At 43.9% G+C, this 21,548-nt stretch overlaps 1 protein-coding gene across 2 annotated transcripts in view; it reads left to right on the top strand.

The window, feature by feature from the left end:
- ARHGEF4 (Rho guanine nucleotide exchange factor 4) overlaps positions 1-21,548 on the top strand; it is a 210,289-nt gene that overhangs the window by 107,287 nt on the left and 81,454 nt on the right. For both annotated transcript variants that reach the window (XM_023194730.3, XM_031936411.1), the window contains one exon: positions 5,631-5,757. In XM_023194730.3, the coding sequence (XP_023050498.3) occupies positions 5,631-5,757 (127 nt within the window). The remainder of the gene's footprint in view (positions 1-5,630; positions 5,758-21,548) is intronic.

Here is a 21,548-nt window from a genome sequence, read left to right as displayed (position 1 = left end):
TCTGATAATGTAATAGAAAATAGAGATTATATGCTAGTTGAGCATATTTGACTAGTTGAGTCAAATACGATGTGGTAGTTCTTTTTTATTTATTTATTTATTTTTTAATTAATTAATTAATTTATTTTTTATTATACTTTAAGTTCTAGGGTACATGTGCATAACGTGCAGGTTTGTTACATATGTATACTTGTGCCATGTTGGTGTGCTGCACCCATCAACTCATCAGCACCCATCAATTCATCATTTATATCATGTATAACTCCCAATGCAATCCCTCCCCCCTCCCCATGATAGGCCCCAGTGTGTGATGTTCCCCTTCCCGAGTCCAAGTGATCTCATTGTTCAGTTCCCACCTATGAGTGAGAACATGCGGTGTTTGGTTTTCTCTTCTTGTGATAGTTTGCTGAGAATGATGGTTTCCAGCTGCATCCATGTCCCTACAAAGGAAACAAACTCATCCTTTTTTATGGCTGCATAGTATTCCATGGTGTATATGTGCCACATTTTCTTAATCCAGTCTGCCACAGATGGACATTTGGGTTGATTCCAAGTCTTTGCTATTGTGAATAGTGCTGCAATAAACATACATGTGCATGTGTCTTTATAGCAGCATGATTTATAATTCTTTGAGTATATACCCAGTAGTGGGATGGCTGGGTCATATGGTACATCTAGTTCTAGATCCTTGAGGAATTGCCATACTGTTTTCCATAATGGTTGAACTAGTTTACAATCCCACCAACAGTGTAAAAGTGTTCCTATTTCTCCACATCCTCTCGAGCACCTGTTGTTTCCTGACTTTTTAATGATTGCCATTCTAACTGGTGTGAGATGGTATCTCATTGTGGTTTTGATTTGCATCTCTCTGATGGCCAGTGATGCTGAGCATTTTTTCATGTGTCTGTTGGCTGTATGAATGTCTTCTTTTGAGAAATGTCTGTTCATATCCTTTGCCCACTTTTTGATGGGGTTGTTTGTTTTTTTCTTGTATATTTGTTTGAGTTCTTTGTAGATTCTGGAAATTAGGCCTTTGTCAGATGAGTAGATTGCAAAAATTTTCTCCCATTCTGTAGGTTGCCTGTTCACTCTCATGGTAGTTTCTTTTGCTGTGCAGAAGCTCTTTAGTTTAATTAGATCCCATTTGTCAATTTTGGCTTTTGCTGCCGTTGCTTTTGGTGTTTTAGACATGAAGTCCTTGCCCATGCCTATGTCCTGAATGGTACTACCTAGGTTTTCTTCTAGGGTTTTAATGTTTTTTTTGTTTTTTGTTTTTTTTTTTTTTCAGACAGAGTCTTACTCTGTCGCCCAGGCTGGAGTGCAGGGGCGTGATACCGGCTGACTGCAAATTCTGCTTCCCGGGTTCACACCATTCTCCTGCATCAGCTTCCCGAGTAGCTGGGACTACAGGAGCCTGCCACCAAGCCCAGTTAATTTTTTGTATTTTTAGTAGAGACAGGGTTTCACCATGTTAGCCAGGATGGTCTCGATCTCCTGACCTCAATATCCACCCTCCTCGGCTTCCCAAAGTGCTGGGATTACAGGCGTGAGCCACCGCCCCCAGCCGGTTGGGTAGTTTCTACTAGTTTCAACTACTCAGATATACATAAGCCATATTTTTGTGTAAACACAAAAAGATAAACTCCAGGTATAATTCTGAAAAAAGTATGAAAAGAAGCAAGTAATAATGTGGTGTAACATGCACGGGTTAGAACAGCAGGAATAATAGCACATATATTGAGTGAATAAGAGCACTAGGTCACTGTTCTCAAAGCAGTCACTGGACTACAGTGGACTTTTAATTTTGGAAGTGTGTTAATTTCTAAATAGACTAGGATTTCCTTTTTAAGAAAAGTAATATAATTATATTACTTTTATATTACAGATTTATAGTTTAATTAATTACCTTTCTATTACAGATTTATAGTTTAATTCCATTGTGATCAGAGAAACATACTTTGTATGATTTCATACTTTCAAACTTTTTTTTATTATTTCATTATTATGATTATCACCAAGGATATAGCCTCTCTTGGTGAATGTTCCATGTGCACTTGAAAATAATGGATATTGTGCTATTGTTGGATGGATAGTCTACAAACGTCAGTTACTTCCAGTTGGTTGATGGTGTTGCTCACTTTGTTATCTTGTTTTTGTCTATTTGTTCTATTGATTACTGTGATAAAAGTGTTGAAGTTTCCAGTCAGCAATAGATCATTGTGAATTTTCCATTTCTCCTTTAAATTAAATTAAATTTTTGCTTCATATATTTTGAATGCCTGTGGTTAGATGCATGGACATCTAGGATTATATGTCTTCTTGGTGAATTCACTCTTATTATGTTATGTTCTTCTGTGTCCCTGGTAATTTTCCTTGCTCTGAAATTGGTTTTGTCTGATATTACTAGAGCCATTCACATTTTCTTTTTGATTAGTATTTGTGTGTCATGGTTTTTCACCCTTTTACTTTCTACTTGCTTTTATCATTATTTTGAAAGTCGGTTTCTTGTAGATAGCATACTGTTAGATGTTGTTTTTCCCTTAATTATTTTAATATTTGTTTTTCTGATTATGTGCTTTGAGTATTCAAACTTAATAAACTTAATGATGTGTTTGGATTTAGGTTTACCATGTTATCATTCATTTTCCGTTCTCTGATTTTCATTGCTCTGTTTCCTTTTGGATTATTTAGGTATTTTTTAGTTTTCCATTTCAACGTATTGAGCTTTTAACTATATTTCTTTGTATAGTTTTTTCAGTAATTCTAGGAATTAATATACATCCTTAACATTTCCATCTAGTTAGAATTAGTATTTTCCCACTTCGAGTGGAAGGAACGTAGACATCTTCCATCCCATAGGTTCCTTTAACCTCCTTTATGTTGTTGTTATCATGTATATTATATCTGCATACATTGAAAACCTCATTAGATAATACTATAATTTTGTGTTTAACTGTCAACTATTTTTTAAAACTTAAGAGGAGAAAAATAGTGTGTTATATTTACCCAGCTTCTTATTATGTCTGTTGCTCTTCCTTCATTTCTGAAGTTCGAAGTTTCCCTCTGGTATCATTTTCCTTTTGTATAAAGATCTTCCTTTAACATTTCTTTAGAACAGGTATACTGGCTATGACTTCTCTTAGTTTTTCTCCATGTGATAATGTTCTCACTTTATCTTCAGTCCTGAATATACTTTTGCTGGATATAGATTTTTGGGTTGACAGTGATTTAGCACCTTACAAATATTTTTCCACTTCTTTCTGGCCTCTTTGAAAAATCTGCATGTGAATGAATATTCCCCTATGCATGATCTGTTGTGGTTTCTAGCTGCTTTAAGGTTTTTTCATTGTCTCTAATTTTCAGCAGTTTATGATGTCTCTGGGCATTGATTTCCTTGGATTTTTCAGCTTGCAGTTTGCTGAGCTCTTGGGTCTATAAGTTAATGTTTTGAATCGTATTTGGGATGCTTTCAGAAATTATTCTTGATATTGTTCTGCACTCCACTCTCTCCTCCTTCTGGAACTCTGATGACAGAGTGTTAGACCTTTGTTGTTGTCACACAGGTCCCTGAAGTTCTACTGGGGATTTTTTTCCCCCAACCTTTTCTCTCTGTTCTTCAACTGGATAATTTCTGTTGAGCTATTTACATGCTTACTGATTCTTTCCTTTTTCATCTCATTTTATAATTATACTCTGCCCCTGGATTTTATTTTAGTTATTATATTTTTCAGTACTAACATCTCCATTTTATTCTTTTATCTATTTATCTGCTATTATTTTTCATTCATGTCAAGTGTTCACCCTTACTTCTTAGAGCATGGTGATATAAGAGCTGCTTTAAAGTCTTTTTCTGATAATTCCAACAAGTGTGTCATGTTGGTGTTGCCATTGTTGACTATCTTTTCCCTTAAGAGTTATTGAGATTTCATAGTTCTTTGTGTGTCAGGTAATTTTGGATTGTATCCTGGGCATCTTAAAGATTATGTTATGAGACTCTGGGCCTTGTTTAGTTCCTATGGAGAATAATGATTATTAAATTTGTTAAGCAGTTGACCCAGTTAAGTTCAGGCTGCAAGTTCTTACTGGTCTTCAGGGGCTATTTCTTATGTCAGTTCAGGTTTTAAGATGTTTGCAGTGCCATTTGGATAATGTGGATTACCCAGTGGCCCCTGTGGGGCCTGAAATATGTTCTACCCCATGGTTCAGTTCTCAAAGACTCTTATATGTTGTTCGGGGTCAGATCCATTTGTACAGCTTGGGGTTAAGTCTGGGAGATCATACACAAGATTATGGGATCTTCTTCTTGAGACCCTTTTGGCATTCTCCCAGGCACCTCCTGGTGTCTACGAGCTCTCCATTCCTAGTTTTCTTCATGGAAAGCTGGGGCTTTCATTTTCCCTCTCTGCCATATGAAACCAAGCGGCAACTGTGTCTGCCTCTGAAACCAAGTGGCAGGGAGACAGAGATAGAAAAAAGAAACAGGGATTCTCTCCCATGCATTGGTACCACAGTTCCTCTGGTCAGAGAGGATTCCTGTCCCTCAGAATTTTAGATGTCTGCACGACCACCACTGCCATTACCATAATGAGACTGCCTAGGGGAATACGGTGGGAGAAATCATCACTAAAATACACATCCCTCATGCCCTCATGCCCTTAAGGACGCTTTTCCCTCTCTTCAGATCTGAGAGGGCTTCTTTTGGAGTCCTTTATGTCCATGCCCAGTTTCAAGCTGGTATTGAGTTCAGACCAGGGCACACCACAGGAACCACAAAACAAGAAACTCACCACAGGATCAGTGTTACTTTGACTTCTGGTTTCCTTCCTGTCTACCTGCTGCTGTTTGCCCCTAGAGTCCTCAGACTTTACCCTCTCTGGAGCCAGGGTTTTTAGTTGTGTTCGAATGGATGGGGTGAAGTGTGCCACTCCATCTTTATCATTGTTTGTATATTGATGTTTCTGGAAATCACTAAAAGAATTTTCTAAGCACTGTTTGCTTAATAGTATGAGGAATACAAAAGCAAAAAGTAAAGGAACAAGCATTTATCTGAATACATACCACAGTTTTTAAGTTAATACAATAACTTCATAAGGTAGAAAAAAAAATCAAGAGGGGCCAGGTTTATCTCTGGACAATGAGATGATACAGAAAAGGCTCACATCTCTGGTCGTCCCAAAGCCACAGCCAACAGTGGGTCCTTACTGTCTGAGGGGCAGTGTCTGTTTCATAATTAGGAGATGTCACGGATTTCGTGAGTTGTATTTTAATGAAGCATTCCAAAAACACTATGCCTTAGCTAAAACTAACAGTCGTGCTTTTGGGGAAATATCAGGCTGTGTGGCTGACCAGCTCAGGGAGAGTTGGGAGTCTGAAGACCTTCTCCACAATCCTGACTTCACCCATGGAATGACAGCCTATCCATGTGGCCAGATAGGTTGCCCACTGTAGACTCCAGGTGAAGTTTTTCTTGTGAGTTTTGCTGTGAAAGTACGTCCTGGAGCTGTGCATATTTTGGTTGTGTGCTCCGTTCCCAAGGAAAAGTCCTCAGCAATTAGAAAAACTGCAGGGTGGCAATGACAGCTGTCATTTCTTTTCTTCATTTGCCCTCTGCCTCTTTCCTTCTCTTCCAGTGCTGGAGAAAGACGATCATGACCTCTCCAGAGTCTTTGAATCTCCCTAGAAGAAGCCGTCCACGCTCCCAGAGTGCTCCAATGGGACTGAACCACGTGGGCTGGCCAGAGCACATACCTGGCACTGGTGAGTTACGTGCCTCTCTCTTTTGCTATGTACTCTGGATCTTGGCATGAAGGACAAGAAGTGAGTGCTATTGGCAGCTGTATCCACTTGTCTGGCAGAAGTAGCTTGATGGTGAGAGAGATAAACAATTGTCCCCTTCCTTCAGTTAGGGAGGAGTGCCTACTATCCAAAGAAAGGGAATTATTGGCCAGGAACAGTGGCTCATGCCTGTAATCCCAGCACTTTGGGAGGCTGAAGCAGGCGGATCACTTGAGGTCAGGAGCTCAAGACCAGCCTGGGCAACATGGTGAAACCCCGTCTCTACTAAAAATACAGGCCAGGTGTGGTGGCTCACACCTATAATCCCAGCACTTTGGGAGGCCAAGGGAGGCGGACCATCTGAGGTCGGGAGTTTGAGACCAGCCTGACTATCATGGAGACACCCCATCTCTACTAAAAATACAAAATTAGCCGGGTGTGGTGGTGCATGCCTGTAATCTCAGCTACTTGGGAGGCTGAGGCAAGAGAATAGCTTGAACCTCCCTAAAGGTTGCGGTGAGCCGAGATCACACCATTGCACTCCAGGATGGGCGACAAGAGTGAAACTCTGTCTCAAAAACAAAACAAAACAAAACAAAAAAATTAGCTCATTGTGGTGGTGCATGCCTGTAATCTCAGCTACTCTGAGGGATGAGGCAGGAGAATCGCTCGAATCTGAGAGGCAGAGGTAGTGAGCTGAGATCATGCCACTACACTCCAGCCTGGGCGACAGAGTTTTACTCCACCTCAAAAAAATAAAAATGGAATTCCTAGAGTCCCCCAGCTTGGCTCCATCAGTTAATTTTGAGGAGAACTACGAACTGTCCCTTCGTCTCGCAGTAGGATATATAACTTCAAGGAGACAGAATCAAGTAGAGAGCTGTCTCCAATCAGCTGATGGACTTGGGTGTTTCCCCTTCTGATGAATAATGGCCTCTTCCTTGAGTTTTATGGCAGCCTCTATGAGTCCGTTTCTCTGAACTACAGCAAATAGCTTCAAATCACATATCTGTCCATAAAAGGCCTGGCTCTCTGTGTTAGAAGGGAACTGGGCCATAGGTGAGAGCCAGGATGGGGCCTCTTTATGTGTAACAGCTACCTTCCTCACACCCAACCCAGCAGGGCTGGACATGCTGAGTGCGGCTCAAGGCACATCTGTCTTCCGGTGGAAGGACAGATGTGGGGGTCTCAGGTCTTGAGCAGGTGCAGATTGTGTTCGGTGGTGACCTTACAGTCTAAAAGCTCATGGCTGCTGGAGGGAGGGGCCAAATCTGGTGTTGAAGAAAGTTAAACAAGGGCAAAGCCCTGAGAGAGTTAGAAAAACAAAACAGCCACACCTGTCAACAGCGTGCTTTGTCCAGGCTTGGGAGGAGCGAGCTGGCAGTGGAGGCTGTTGGTAGTCGGGTCCTGTCAGTGCCGAAGACCCATAGAAAGCCAGTGTGGTGAGGCAGAGGATGACGGTGCATGGCGGTCGGCCCCCAATGCTGGAGTTTGGCATATGTCTTTCTAAGGAATCAGCTCTGATCCAGACTCTTAGTTGAGCTCTGAGTCTGACTCAGCATATTGGAGGTGCTGGTCCCGAGGGAGCTGGCTGCTCAGATTAGCTGGTGGATGTGGTGGCTGCCTGTCAGCAGATGGATGTATTTAGGTTGCACTATGAATTGGAGCTTTAGTCTTTCCCATGTACAGTTGTGATCTTAAACTCACAAGCAAAGTTATGAAAGGGTGTTTGACAACTGTTGAACAAACTCTCCCAGTTTCTTGCATGAGCCCTTCATTAAGTCATAGAGTTATTTAGAATCTTGTGAAAGGGACAGTAACCAGGGAGAGGAATCTTTTTCCAGAGAGAATCCTCAAAGCTGATTTTGGCCTTTCAAGTCAGTACCTCCTTGCAATTCAGAGCTTCATAATTATGTTTTCCTATTATTTCAGTGTCACTTGAAATAATTGGCAGATGAGCTCATTGCAGAAGAAATTTTAAAACCTTCATGCCACCAGTGACATCCAGCACGTCTGCACACCAAGGGCACTGCTCTGGAGGTCAGAGATCAGGGCTGTAGCCACACTTCGTCCTAGGATGAGAAATTGCGCACATCCCTCTATTTCCCACTATCTCAGGTTGCTTTTTTCTTTCTTTTTTTCTCAGAAATTCTGCAAGAAAGTAATCAGATTCCTTTTTCTTCAAAAAAGGAGTGATAGCTCCTGTTTTCCTATTTCATAAGGATAATGGGAGGGACTAGCCTGGAGTTGAGCTTAGGAAAGCTTTTTCTTTTCTTAATTACTGCGTCCACTTCCAGCTGATCTGTGCCTGACTTCGTCGGATTCGTACTTTACAGAGATGATATTTCTAGTTTCTATCCCTGGAACCTCTCATCATTCTCATTTTTTTTTTAATCCATTTTCTACCCAGTTCTGTGAGAATTTCTCAATTTCATCTTCTGCTTTGTTTTCCTGTTTTTTTTTGTTTTTTTTTTTTCCTCACCTGTGTTCATTGCCTTCACTGGCAGTTTGTGATCCAGTGATCATGGTTTTTTTGTTTTTGTTTTTGTTTTTTTCTTTGAGACGGAGTCTCACTGTGCCCAGGCTGGAATGTAGTAGTTCAATCTTGTCTCACTGCAAGCTCCACCTCCCGGGTTCAAGAGATTCTCCTGCCTCAGCCCCCTGAGCAGCTCGGACTACAGGTGCCTGCCAGCACACCTGGCTAAGTTTTTGTATTTTTTTTTTTTTTTTTTTTTTTGAGATGGAGTCTGGCTCTGTCACCCAGGCTGGAGCGCAGTGGCCAGATCTCAGCTCACTGCAAGCTCCACCTCCCCAGGTTCACGCCATTCTCCTGCCTCAGCCTCCCGAGTAGCTGGGACCACAGGCGCCCGCCACCTCGCCCAGCTAGTTTTTTTTTTTTTGTATTTTTTAGTAGAGATGGGGTTTCACTGTGTTAGCCAGGATGGTCTTGATCTCCTGACCTCGTGATCCACCCGTCTCGGCCTCCCAAAGTGCTGGGATTACAGGCTTGAGCCACCGCGCCCGGCCGTGATCATGTTTTTAATCTGCAACAATCCTTCCAATGTCCTTTGAAGCCACGAAGAACAGAAAATCGGGATTTTTGTGAAGTTTTCTCGTTATTTCCAAATTTCAGTTCGTTTCCAAATTCAGCTGCTCTTCTTTTGAGGTTTGTTTGTTTGTTTTCTGATGGAGTCTCACTCTGTCACCCAGGCTGGAGTGCAGTGGCACGATTGATCTCGGCTCACTGCAACCTCCGCTTCCTGGGTTCAAGCAATTCCTGCCTCAGCCCCCAAGTAGCTGGGATTACAGGTGCCCACCACCATGCCCAGATAATTGTATTTTTAGTAGAGATGGAGTTTTGCCATGTTGGCCAGGCTGGTCTCAAACTCCTGACCTCAGGTGATCTGCCCGCCTCAGTTTCCCAAAGTGCTGGAATTACAGGTGTGAGCCACCGTGCCTGGTCTCTTTTGAGGTTTTTTATTAATAGGTGAAATTTCTTTATTTGCTCATCTGTGTGGACAGCAGTCCTCCCCCAGCAGTGGTGTATTGTTAAGTAGCACTGGAAGTGTCGTTCTTTCAGAGATAATTATCGGTTCCTGTTAACATCCTTCAAACACAGCTGAAGTAGGATGAGGAAGGCAAGGCTTTCTTGTGACGAATGCGGTGAGTCAGCGCCTGAAGGCTTGTGGGGAGCTGTCCACTGTCCTGGTAGGGAGCTCCTCCCCATCACTAGAATTTCTTCTCCACGTTTGGAAGGGTGGCTAAGAATCAGCCTGATGTGGCCACAGGCCACCTCTCCCTGGCAAGTTGGTGCCCAAGATAAATCCCCACCACACCCGCACCTCTCTCAGTGGAGCCGGCAGGGCCAGGTGCAACTCTGAGAGTCCCTGGTGCCTCCAGAGTTCGTGCCTGTGGCTTTGGAAGGGTGGGCTGGGTTTTACCAGGAATACCTGGTTGTATGGTTATTTCACAAGCTGTCGGTCACCTCTTTCTTCAAACCACTTTGTTGTATCTTGTGACTAACACCCTTCATCAGTCTCTAGTACTAGTAAAGGATGCTTTCTATTTTTTAAACAGCTTTTTTGAGCTATAGCCACATACAGTCCGGCGGCAGGATATTCACAGATACGTGCGGTCATCACCACAGTCCATTTTAGAACATTGTTAGCACCTTATAATAAGCTCTGTACCTTTAGCTATTACCCCACACCACCACCCTAGGGAACCACTTATCTACTTCCTGTCCCTATAATTCCCTACCCTGGATTTGTGTATGGATGGAATCATGTAGGAACTGGTCTTGTGACTGGCTTCTTTCACTTATAATGATGTTTTCAAGGTTCATCCACATGTCACATGTACTTCAGTACTTCATTTCTTTCTATGGTCAAATAATCCATTGTATGGATCCACCACAGTTTGCTTATTTATTCATCCGTTGATGAGCAATTGGATTACTTCTACTACCTTGCAGTTCTGTGCTATGGAGATGGCTTCTTTCCTTAAATCTCAGGAACCAACCTCTGCTAGGTTTAGACTTTTCTTTTACGGCGTCCTCACTTCTCTCAGCCTTCATACAATTGAAAACAGTTATGACCTTGCTCTGGATTAGGCCTTGGCTTAAAGGAGTGTTGTGGCTCTTTTTGATCTTCTATCTAGACCACAAAAACTTTCTTCCTATTGCAAAAAGGCTTTTTCACTTTCTCATTCATGTGCTAACTGGAGCAGCACTTTTAATTTCCTACAAGAACTTCTCCTTCACTTTCAGTACTTGGGTAACTGTTTGGCTTGAGAGGCCTAGCTTCTGGGCCATCTTGGCTTTGACATGCCTTCCTTCCTAAGCTGAATCATTTCTAGCTTTTGATTTAGAGATATGTGACTCTTCCTTTCACTTGAAAACTTAAAGGCCATTACTGGGTTATTAATTGGCCTAATTTCCATATTGTGTCTCGTGAATAGGGAAGCCCAAGGAGAGGGAGAGAGACAGAGGAATGGATGGTTGGTGGAGCAGTCAGAACACATAACATTTATGGATTAAATTTGCCATCTTCTATAGGCACAAGTTCATGGCGTGTCTTCACTTCTTGTTTTCTCTGTCTCATCTTTTTACTGCTCTATTCCTTCTTTACTGTTTTCTTTTTCACTGAGTGAATATTTTCTAATGTATTTTAATTGTATTAATGATTCTTTCGCTATATTTTTTAAGGTTTGCTTTTAGTGGTAGCTTTAGCATTTCATGTGTATCTATAACTTACCAGCATCAACTTCAGATTTATGCTAACTTAATTTCAGTCATATATAGAACTATTACTCCTTTATAGCTCTGTTCCCTTCCCCCTTTTTGTGTGGTATGATTGTTATGCATATTATACCTATCAATGTCATAAAGCCAGAAGCGCATTAGTAAAATGATTACTCTACATGTGTCACCATTTTCTTAGCCTATTACAGCTTTTCTCTCATCCATCTCCTTTATGCTATTATTGACATATATTACATTTTTATATTATATGCTCAATGATACATTATACACATTATATACAATTGCTTGTTAAGAGAAGAAAGGAGAAAATAAGAATAGTGTTTTTTATAATTACATAATTACCTTTTCTAGTACCCTTTTTGTATTCATGTGGATTTATATTATCATCTGGGGTCACTTGCTTTCAGTCTAAAGAACTCCCTTTAGTATTTCTTATAAGTTAGGTCTACTAGCAACAAATTTTCTCAGTTTCATTTATCTGGGAAAATCCTTATTTAGTCTTCATTTTTGAAAGGTTAGCTTTCTGCATAAAGGATTCTTAGTTGTCAAGATTTCTTTTAAAAAAATCCTTTTAGCAGGCCTTCGACAAAATTCAACAGCCCTTCATGCTAAAAACTCTTAATAAACGAGGTATTGATGGAACGTATCGCAAAATAATAAGAGCTATTTATGACAAACTCACAGCCAATATCATACTAAATGGGCAAAGACTGGAAGCATTCCCTTTGAAAACTGGCACAAGAGAGGGATGTCTTCTCTCACCACTCCTATTCAACATAGTGTTGGAAGTTCTGACCAGGGCAATCAGGCAAGAGAAAGAAATAAAGGGTATTCAATTTGGAAAAGAGGAAGTCAAATTGTCCCTGTTTGCAAATGACATGACTGTATATTTAGAAAACCCTGTCATCTCAGCCCAAAATCTCCATAAGCTGATAAGCAACTTCAGCAAAGTCTCAGGATACAAAATCAATGTGCAAAAATCACAAGCATTCCTATACACCAATAACAGACAAACAGCCAAATCATGAGTGAACTCCCATTCACAATTGCTTCAAAGAGAATAAAATTTCTAGGAATTCAACTTACAAGGGATGTGAAGGACCTCTTGAAGGAGAACTACAAACCACTGCTCAACGAAATAAGAGGACACAAACAAGTGGAAGAACATTCCATGCTCATGGACAGGAAGAATCAATATCATGAAAATGGCCATACTGCCCAAGGTAATTTATAGATTCAATGCCATCCCCATCAAGCTATCAATGACTTTCTTCACAGAATTGGAAAAAACTGCTTTAAAGTTCATATGGAACCAAAAAAGAGCCCGCATTGCCAAGATAATCCTAAGCAAAAAGTACAAAACTGGAGGCATCATGCTACCTGACTTCAAACTCTACTACAAGTCTACAGTAACCAAAACAGCATGGTACTGGAACCAAAACAGGGATATAAACGAATGGAACAGAACAGAGGCCTCGGAAATAACACCACACATCTACAACCATCTGATCTTTGACAAACTTGACAAAAACTAGAAATGGGGAAAGGATTCCCTATTTAATAAGTGGCGTTGGGGAAACTGGCTATCCATATGTAGAAAGCTGAAACTAGATCCTTTCCTTACACTTTATACAAGAATTAATTCAAGGTAGATTAAAACTTAAATGTTAGACCTAAAACCATAAAAGCCCTAGAAGAAAACCTAGGCAATACCATTCAGGACATAGACCTGGGCAAGGACTTCACGACTAAAACACCAAAAGCAATGGCAACAAAAGCCAAAATAGACAAATGGGATCTAATTAAACTCAAGAGCTTCTGCACAGCAAAAGAAACTACCATTAGAGTGAATAGACAACCTACAGAATGGGAGAAAATTTTTGCAATCTACCCATCTGACAAAGAGCTAATATCCAGAACCTACAAAGAACTTAAACAAATTTACAAGAAAAAAAACAACCCCATCAAAAAGTGGGCAAAGGATATGAACAAACATAAGACATTTATGCAGCCAACAGACACATGAAAAAGTGCTCATCATCACTGGTCATCAGAGAAATGCAAATCAAAACCACAATGAGATACCATCTCACACCAGTTAGAATGGCGATCATTAAAAAGTCAGGAAATAACAGATGCTGGAGAGCATGTGGAGAAATAGGAATGCACTTACACTGTTAGTGGGAGTGTAAACTAGTTCAACCATTGTGGAAGACAGTATGGCAATTCCTCAAGGATCTAGAACGAGAAATACCATTTGACCCAGCGATCCCATTATGGGGTATATACCCAAAGGATTATAAATCATGCTACTCTAAAGACACATGCACATGTGTATTTTTTGCAGCACTATTCACAATAGCAAAGACTTGGAACTGACCCAAATGTCCATCAATGATAGACTGGATTAAGAAAATGTGGCACATATGCATCATGGAATACTATGAAGCCATAAAAAAGGATTAGTTCATGTCCTTTGCAGGGTCATGGATGAAGCTGGAAACCATCATTCTGAGCAAACTATCACAAGGACAGAAAACCAAACACCACATGTTCTCACTTATAGGTGGGAAGTGAACAATGAGAACACTGGGACACAGGGCAGGGAACATCACACAGGGAGGCCTGTCTTGGGGTGGGGGGCAGGGGGAGAGAGAGCATTAGGAGAAATACCTAATGTAAATGATGAGTTAATGGGTACAGCATACTAGCATGGCACATGTATACATATGTAACAAACCTGCACGTTGTGCACATGTACCTTAGAACTTAAAGTATAGTTTAAATAAATAAATATTTTAAAATCCTTTTAGCAGATTTAACAAAACTGTCCCACTGTCTTCTGGCTTCTAGAGTTTCTGCTAAGAAATCAACTGTTAATCATATTGAAGAAGGCTTGATAAGTTATATGTTGTTTGCTGCTATTCTCTTGTGGCTTTTAGGATATGTTCCCCCTTGTCTTTTACTTTCAGCATTTTTACTATGATGTGTCTTTGTGGCTCTCTGGAATTATTTTACTTGGAAATAACTGAGTTTCCTGGGTGTGTAGATTATTGTTTTTCAATACATTTGGAAAGTTTCAGTCATTGTTTCTTTGACTATTTTCCCCTTCTCCTTTCTCTTTCTGATATTCCCATTACACATATATTGGTGCACTTAATGGTGTCCTACACTTCTCTGAGGCTTTGTTCATTTTTTTCATAGTTTTCCCTCTGTTCTTTGGCTTGTGTAATTTCTATTGATCTATCTTCAAGTTTGCTAATTATTTCTTCCATCTGTTCAAACCTGCTGTTGAGCCCTTCCAGTGAACTTTTTATTTCAGTTATTGTACTTGTCAACGCCAGAATTTCTTTTAAAACTTTGAATATGTTCACTGATATTTTCTGTTTGATGAGACATTGTCATCACATCTTTTGTCTTTTAATCATGTTTCCTTTAGTTCTGTGAACATGTTTATAATTACTACTTTGGACTTGATAAATCTGATATGTAGTCATTCTCACAGGCAGTTTCTATTACCTGGTTTTTCCCCATCGTATGGGTCAAACTTTCCTGTTCCTTTCCATATGTCATAGTTTTTGGTTGGAAACTGGACATTGTAGATAATATAGCCACTCTGAGAACCACTTCCCCACTAGGTTTTCTATTGTTATTTGCTTATTTACTAACTAGATGAACTGTTTTGTTTTAGTGAAGTCTGTTTCCCTTCCCATGGGGTTAACCTTCTGATGTTGCTCCTAAAGGAGATATAGCGCTGGGTATGCCTACAGTCACTCATGGATGACGGTGGCTTTACTAGGGCTGTCTTCTATATTTCTCTGACCACACCACACTGTTAAGCTCCACTCATTGGCTGCTGATTGCTCTGTTATTTTCAATATTGTCCTGGGGCATAAATTGCTTTACAAGCTCTCAAATTCTGGCGCACCTCAGAAAGGATCACTTTCTGAGGTCAGTGTTTGGTATTTCTTCTGATCCTAGAAGGGCTCCTCCCAGCTACCTTATTCTCTGTCCTCTCATACAAACTAGTGGGGTCCAGGCTATATCTCCATTAGAGCCACAGATTTCCCCTCATTTCCTTTCATTGTAACCTCCACTGTTCTTGAAAGCACCTTTAGGTTTCAGCTTCTCCATGCTCTGTTACAAACTGAGCCCAGTTCCTTTAGGAAGAGATCAGGAGCTATCTGTTTTACAACCTGCTTCCCCCAAGCAAAATCTTTGAGCCAGAGCTCTGGGGTAGGGACAATGGCAAGCTGTGTGGAGCCCTTGGGGAGGGAGAGCAGTAGCCTAAGGCCGTCTCAGCTGGCCTCTCCTGGCATGGAACTACCACCTTAGAAGGAGGGGGAAAGGCTATCCAAGCCTCAGTATTCTCAGCTTGCTAAAGAAGGAAGTCACCCCGGCTCAGCACTCTCACTAGTAATAGGTGGCTTCCTGACTGAGCCTCAGCAACAGGTGGCTGGGAGCAGAATGAGAAATGCCACTGTCCTGCTCTTCCAGGGAAGAAAGATCCCTGGCTGAGAGGTGGTGGGAGAAGGAGCCCTGTGTTGTTGGCTGTAGTCTGGAGTGGAGTCTTTGCCTCACTGAGCTGTAAAGGGGGAGAGGGGAATGATCTTGGTTAAAACCCTACAGATTCTCACCTTTCTTACTGAATTGTCATTGATTTTCTTGAAGGGATGTTTCTTTTTTTTTTTTTTTTTTGCTGGGGAGGCTGGGGGAGGCAACAGAGTCTTGCTCTGTTGCCCAGGCTGGAGTATAGTGGCACAATCTCAGCTCACTGCAACTTCTGCCCTCCTGGTCTGAGCAATTCTCCCACCTCAACCTCCCAAGTAGCTGGGATTACAGGCATGCACCACCATTAGCCTGGCTAATTTTTGTATTTTTAGTAGAGACGGGATTTCACCATGTTGGCCAGGCTGGTCTTGAATTCCTGACCTCAAGTGATCTGCCCAACTCGGCCTCCCAAAGTGCTGGGGTTACAGGCGTGAGGCACCGTGCCCGGCCTTGAATAGATGTTTCTTTATTTGCTGTTTACTCTTCAGGACCATGTCAGATGTTTTAAATGGTTGTTTTTAAAGCAGTGTTCACCAGTTTTACTGAGGAGCAGGTCAGTGGAGTTCCTCTCACTGTCCTGCAAAAGTCAATCTCATTTTCCCTAGTATTGGTCATTTCAGTGAGAGTCTTAGAGCAGATGTTGAATGGCTGTGCTCATGGCATATATAGATACTTTTTTTTTTTTTTTTTTTTTGAGATGAGGTCTTACTCTGTTGTCCAGGCTGGAGTGCAGTGGCACGATCTTGGCTCACTGCAACCTCTGCCTCCCAAGTTCAAGAGATTCTCCTGCCTCAGCCTCCCAAGTATCTGGGACTACAGGCGCACGCCAGCAAGCCAGGCTAATTTTTGTATTTTTAGTAGAGATGGGGTTTCTCCATGTTGGCCAGGCTGGTCTCGAACTCCTGACCTCAGGTGATCCGCCCACCTCGGCCTCCTAAAGTGCTAGGATTACAGGCATGAGCCACTGCGCCTGGCCTAGATACATTTCTTTTTTTTTTTTTTTTTTGAGACAGAGTCTCGTTCTGTTGCCCAGGCTGGAGTGCAGTGGTGCAATCTCGGTTCACTGCAAGCTCCGCCTCCTGGGTTCATGCCATTCTCCTGACTCAACTTCCCAAGTAGCTGGGACTACAGGCGCCTGACACCTTGCCCAGCTAATGTTTTGTATTTTTAGTAGAGACAGGGTTTCACCGTGTTAGCCAGGATGGTCTCTATCTCCTGACCTTGTGATCCGCCCACCGCAGCCTCCCAAAGTGCTGGGATTACAGGTGTGAGCCACCATGCCCGGCCTGCCTAGATAAATTTGTTAAACTTCCTTCTTATATCCCCAGCAGCTAGCATGATGTTCTGCATGTAGAAGGTTTACAGTGTTATTTGCCAAGGACATTGATGGTATTCCAACACAAAGTGCCTGGGGAATCCTCTGAGTGGGGAGAAAGGGAATTAATGGTTACACAGTGGTTCAAAGCATGAGAGGCGAGCACTGGAACCAATTCTACCACTGCCCAGGTGCATAACCTTGGATTATTCTGAGCCTCAGTTAATTTCAGTGGCAAAATGGGGCTAAAATAAAAGCTATCAGATAAAGTTGTAGAGATTAAATAGTATATGCCAAGTACCTCACATCTGGTGTATGCTTAATAAATGCCAGCTAATATTTCAGACATTGCTAGGTGCGGCTGCATATCTACACATCAGTCACTTAATCCTCACAATAATCCTGCAAAAGTAGTTGTCAGTATTCCTATTTGTGGATGAGGAGAGAAGACACGGGAAGATTAAGTAATTTGCCCAAGGTCACAACTAGTGAGAGACAGAACTGAACCCAGGATTGAACCCACATCACTCTGGCCTTGGGCTTCTTTCCATCCAGCACTGTCGTGGAAACAAGTGCAGGGTTAATTAGGAGAGACAGGGAAGAAGCCTGTCTGTAGACTTAGATAAGCTTTGATCCCATTCTGTTTCTGTTTTTACATGTAGAGTAGAATTTCATTGACCACCTTCACATCATCAAGCCAGCCTCAAAAAACACTGAACCTTCTGTGCTGACCTTTCTGATAAAGACACTGCATTATTAATTCGTATATACATACACACATTGCATACATATACACACAATATATATACAGTCATGGTCAATTACAGATTGCATATACAATGGTGGTCCCCTAAGATTATAATGGAGCTAAAAAAAATCACTACGTGATGAGTGAATGTGAAGTATACTATGTAGACTTTATAAACTTTATAGAACAAATTCCAGTCCTGCAAGCTATATTCATGTTAAGTCCCTTATACAAGTGTACCGTTCCTATGTTAATATTTTATACCATATGTTTACTGTGCCTTTCCTATGTTTTGATTTTTTAGATATAAGAATACTTACCATTGTGTTACCACCCTACAGTATTCAGTATAGTAACCTGCTGTACAGGTTTGCAGCCTACGAGCAATAGGCTCTACCAGATAGCCTAGGTGTGCAGTAGGCTGTACATTTAGGCTGTGTAAGTTATGCTCTATGATGATCGCACAAGAAAATCACCTAACACATTTCTCAGAACATATCCTTGTTCAACAACACATGACTGTATATGAACAATATATGTAAATGAACCTAAATGATTATTTATGATTATAAACCTACCATGTGATGGTAAAGGGATCACCCATCTCTTTTAATAGTACCAGAAGGGGGTCTGTAAGCTTTCTGGGGATGGAATCTTCCCCTGGTGAAGGCAGCTAAGTCTCCCTGCACCAGTCTTTGTCCCCAGAGATCTCCAGCACCTTTGATGGTGTTAATTTCAGCTGTCCTCACCCCCAGGGTCTTAGGAAACATGGATCCCCTTTTCACACTGGAGTTGAAATGGGGACACTCTACCCTTACCCACAGGACAGCTAGGAGCAGGAGACCTGATTCACATTTACTGAGGTCTCCAGAAGATTAAAAAGGGAAATGGACTGAGTGAAAGCATGGGGCTCAGCTGTCTGGCTGACACAGTGGCTCACACAGGCTCCTGCTCAGGCCACAGCCATCTTTACGCACTGGCGGGGCACCCTCCACTTAGCAGCACACCTCAGGCCCCTAAAAGTCCTGACCCGAGACAGCGAGAATCCTCCCTCTCCTTCCCAGCTGACCGTTGGGTCCAGCCCCCTCGTTCCTCCAGGGGCTGCTTGCCCAGCACAGAGCCTGCAGCAGGTGCACTGTACTCCCCGGACACAGTGGTGGGTAAGGCCCCTCTGCCCTCATGGCACACCTGGTCTGCAGGGAGCAGACAGGGGAGAAGCAGCAAGTCACTGACAGAATAAGTGCTCGGAAGGAATCAGTGAAGCCTCACTGAGGAAGGACATTCACTGAGATCTGAAGACCAAGAAGGAGCCAAGCCATGAAAAGCCAAGAGCATCCCAGGTGAAAGGGGCAGTAAGTGCCAGGCCCTGAGGTGAGAAGGAGCAGCAGCAAGGTGGCGGCTGTGGCAGAAGTGCAGGCAGCAGGAGACAGAGAAGGACAGGAGGAGGAGGAGGAGAAAGTCAGGCAGAACATGCAGCATCCCCCAGGTCTTACGAAGTGTGAGGGGAAGCCTCTGAAGATATTGACGCAGGAGCGGAGCAAGATGTGATTTATGTGTATTTTAGAGCTCCCTTGGGCTGCTCAGTGGGTGACACTGATACTGTCACCAAGGACAGTATGGCGGTGGTAGCAGTGGAGTAAGAGAGAAATGGACAACTTGGACATTTACTTTGGAGGTAGACCACACAAGACTTGCTGATGGCCTGAGAGGGGTAGTGGACTCTGGCAGTGGCCCCAGCACTTGTCCCCACCCACCAGGGCTAAGCTTGCAACCTTGGAAGGACAGCTGTAGGACACAGATGGTGACCCCATGCAGAAGAGCCTGCATGAGAAATGAGGAGTGGGAGAACTGCTCTTCCCAAGGACAAGAAAGAATGGAAGCAGGCTGGGTGCAGTGGCTCATGTCTGTAATCCCAGCACTTTGGGAAGCTGAGGCGGGCGGATCACGAGGTCAGGAGATCAAGAGATCAAGACCATCCTGGCCAACATGGTGAAACCCCCTCTCTACTAAAAATACAAAAATTAGCTGGGCGTGGTGGCGCGTGCCTGTATTCCCAGCTACTTGGAAGGCTGAGGCAGGAGAATCGCTTGAACCAGAGAGTCGTAGGTTGCAGTGAGCCGAGATCGCGCCACTGCACTCCAGCCTGGCGACAGAGCGAGATTCCGTTTCAAAAAAAAGAATGGAAGCAGAAGCTGGAAGGTTGCATGATGGGTATAAAGTGACTAGGAAAGGTACTCTGTGCTGGAGGAACTGAGGAGGGGGCCTTGATGTGATGATCTGAGTCATCTCCCAATTCCCATCCAATTAAACACCCAGCAACACCGGTTATTACCTTAAGCATGTATGGAGCTTCTAGTCTACATAGTCCTGTGGTGGCCTACTGCCCCAGCCCCTGGGTTGTTAGGTCGGATATTCATATACTCAAGATAGACAAGATACTAGAGGTCTCACAAGGAGAGAAGACAGCGCCTATGAAGCTGCAGAACCCCTTATAGTACAGAACTTGGAGCACATCTAGCTTCCAGATGGAGATGGGCCACAGGAAATGGACTCCAGTGGAGGACAGAGCACCAAATGCCCAGTTTTCTAACACCCGTCCTATACTAGCTGGTGTGCTGGAGCAACAGCATGCACCTCTCATTTCATCCTCTCCCTCTCAATACTTCTGCTGCTTACATTAGAACCCGCCCCCAAGGGCTTTGGGGGAACTATGATGCCCTGCACATGGTGGGGGTGGGCAGTCAGGGGAAGGCCATCAGCAGCCCTGATTAGCCGCTATCACAACTGCCCTCAACCTCCAAAGGGAGACCGAGTCTCCCACAGTTCTTCACCTCCTGCAATTCGTATTTGCATTTCATATTTTGACTTCTTGTCACCTTGTGTGGAGCTTCTGGGTGGACTCTTAAGAACGTACAAGAACCTATGTGTGTCTGGAAGGGGCAGATGAAATAGCAATGCCCTTCCCTATCCACCCCCTACCTCGCACAGACACTCCGGAAAAAACCTGTAACTCCTGGCTCCTTGCCCTGCACCTCATGGCCCCCATCTTCGTGTGTGAACTCTTGCACTGTAAAATCCAGTCACTGAACCCTTCCACACGCTTTCTAAAATCGTTTGGCATGGACTACTTTGCATGGCCCCTTAATCGCCACAGGGTGTGCCCCAGGAAGGGCGCGCTCCTGCCAGGGCTGTTGGGAAGGTCGCAGGCGGCAGGTGGTTCCCGCTCACCGGGCGCGTGGCTGAGCGGACATGAGGGGCGTGTCTGGGCCGCGCGCTCCCCCGCCGGCGCTGCATGTCTGCCCGCCCGGTGTCTGCCCGCCCGGTGTCTGCCCGGGGCTAGCGGGGCCACCTGCTTGCGTCCTCGCCCGGGATGGCGTGGGACGCGCTGCCAACGGTCCGAGCTGGAATCCGATCTGGAATCCTTGCGAAGAAAAAGTGGGCGTCCGCCAGTCCTCCTCACCACCGCCGCTGCGCGCCTGGGCGTCACCTCCTCAGGATGGCTCTGTCGTAACAGGCTGCGGACGCAGGTGGCGGCGGCGCGGCCCTGCGGGCACCCAGAGCGACCCGGAGCCCCCGCCCGCGCCCGCCGCCGCCGCCGCCGCCGCTGCTCCGGGCCTGCGTGCGCGCGTGCGTGAGCGCGTGCCGACCGGGCCCGCGACCCGCACTGGGGTCGCTGCCGCGGCTCCGAGCAGGCCGGGCGGCCAGTAGTGGGCAGCGAGCTGACGCGCCGCGCCCTGCCCGGAGGGCGTCTGTCCTCGCTCCCGGCCGCGGGCGCCCTGCGCCTGCAGAGGGTCCCCGCCGCCGCGGCCGCAGAGCCCGAGCCTGGGGCCAGCCGAGAGCCTCCTTAACGGAGCCCCATGATGTCAGCGGGCCCCGAGCGGCGGCCGCGCGGCGAC

Source organism: Piliocolobus tephrosceles, chromosome 11 (genome assembly GCF_002776525.5).
Source record: "Piliocolobus tephrosceles isolate RC106 chromosome 11, ASM277652v3, whole genome shotgun sequence".
NCBI lineage: Eukaryota > Metazoa > Chordata > Mammalia > Primates > Cercopithecidae > Piliocolobus > Piliocolobus tephrosceles.
This window is presented reverse-complemented; position numbering and strand designations above follow the sequence as displayed.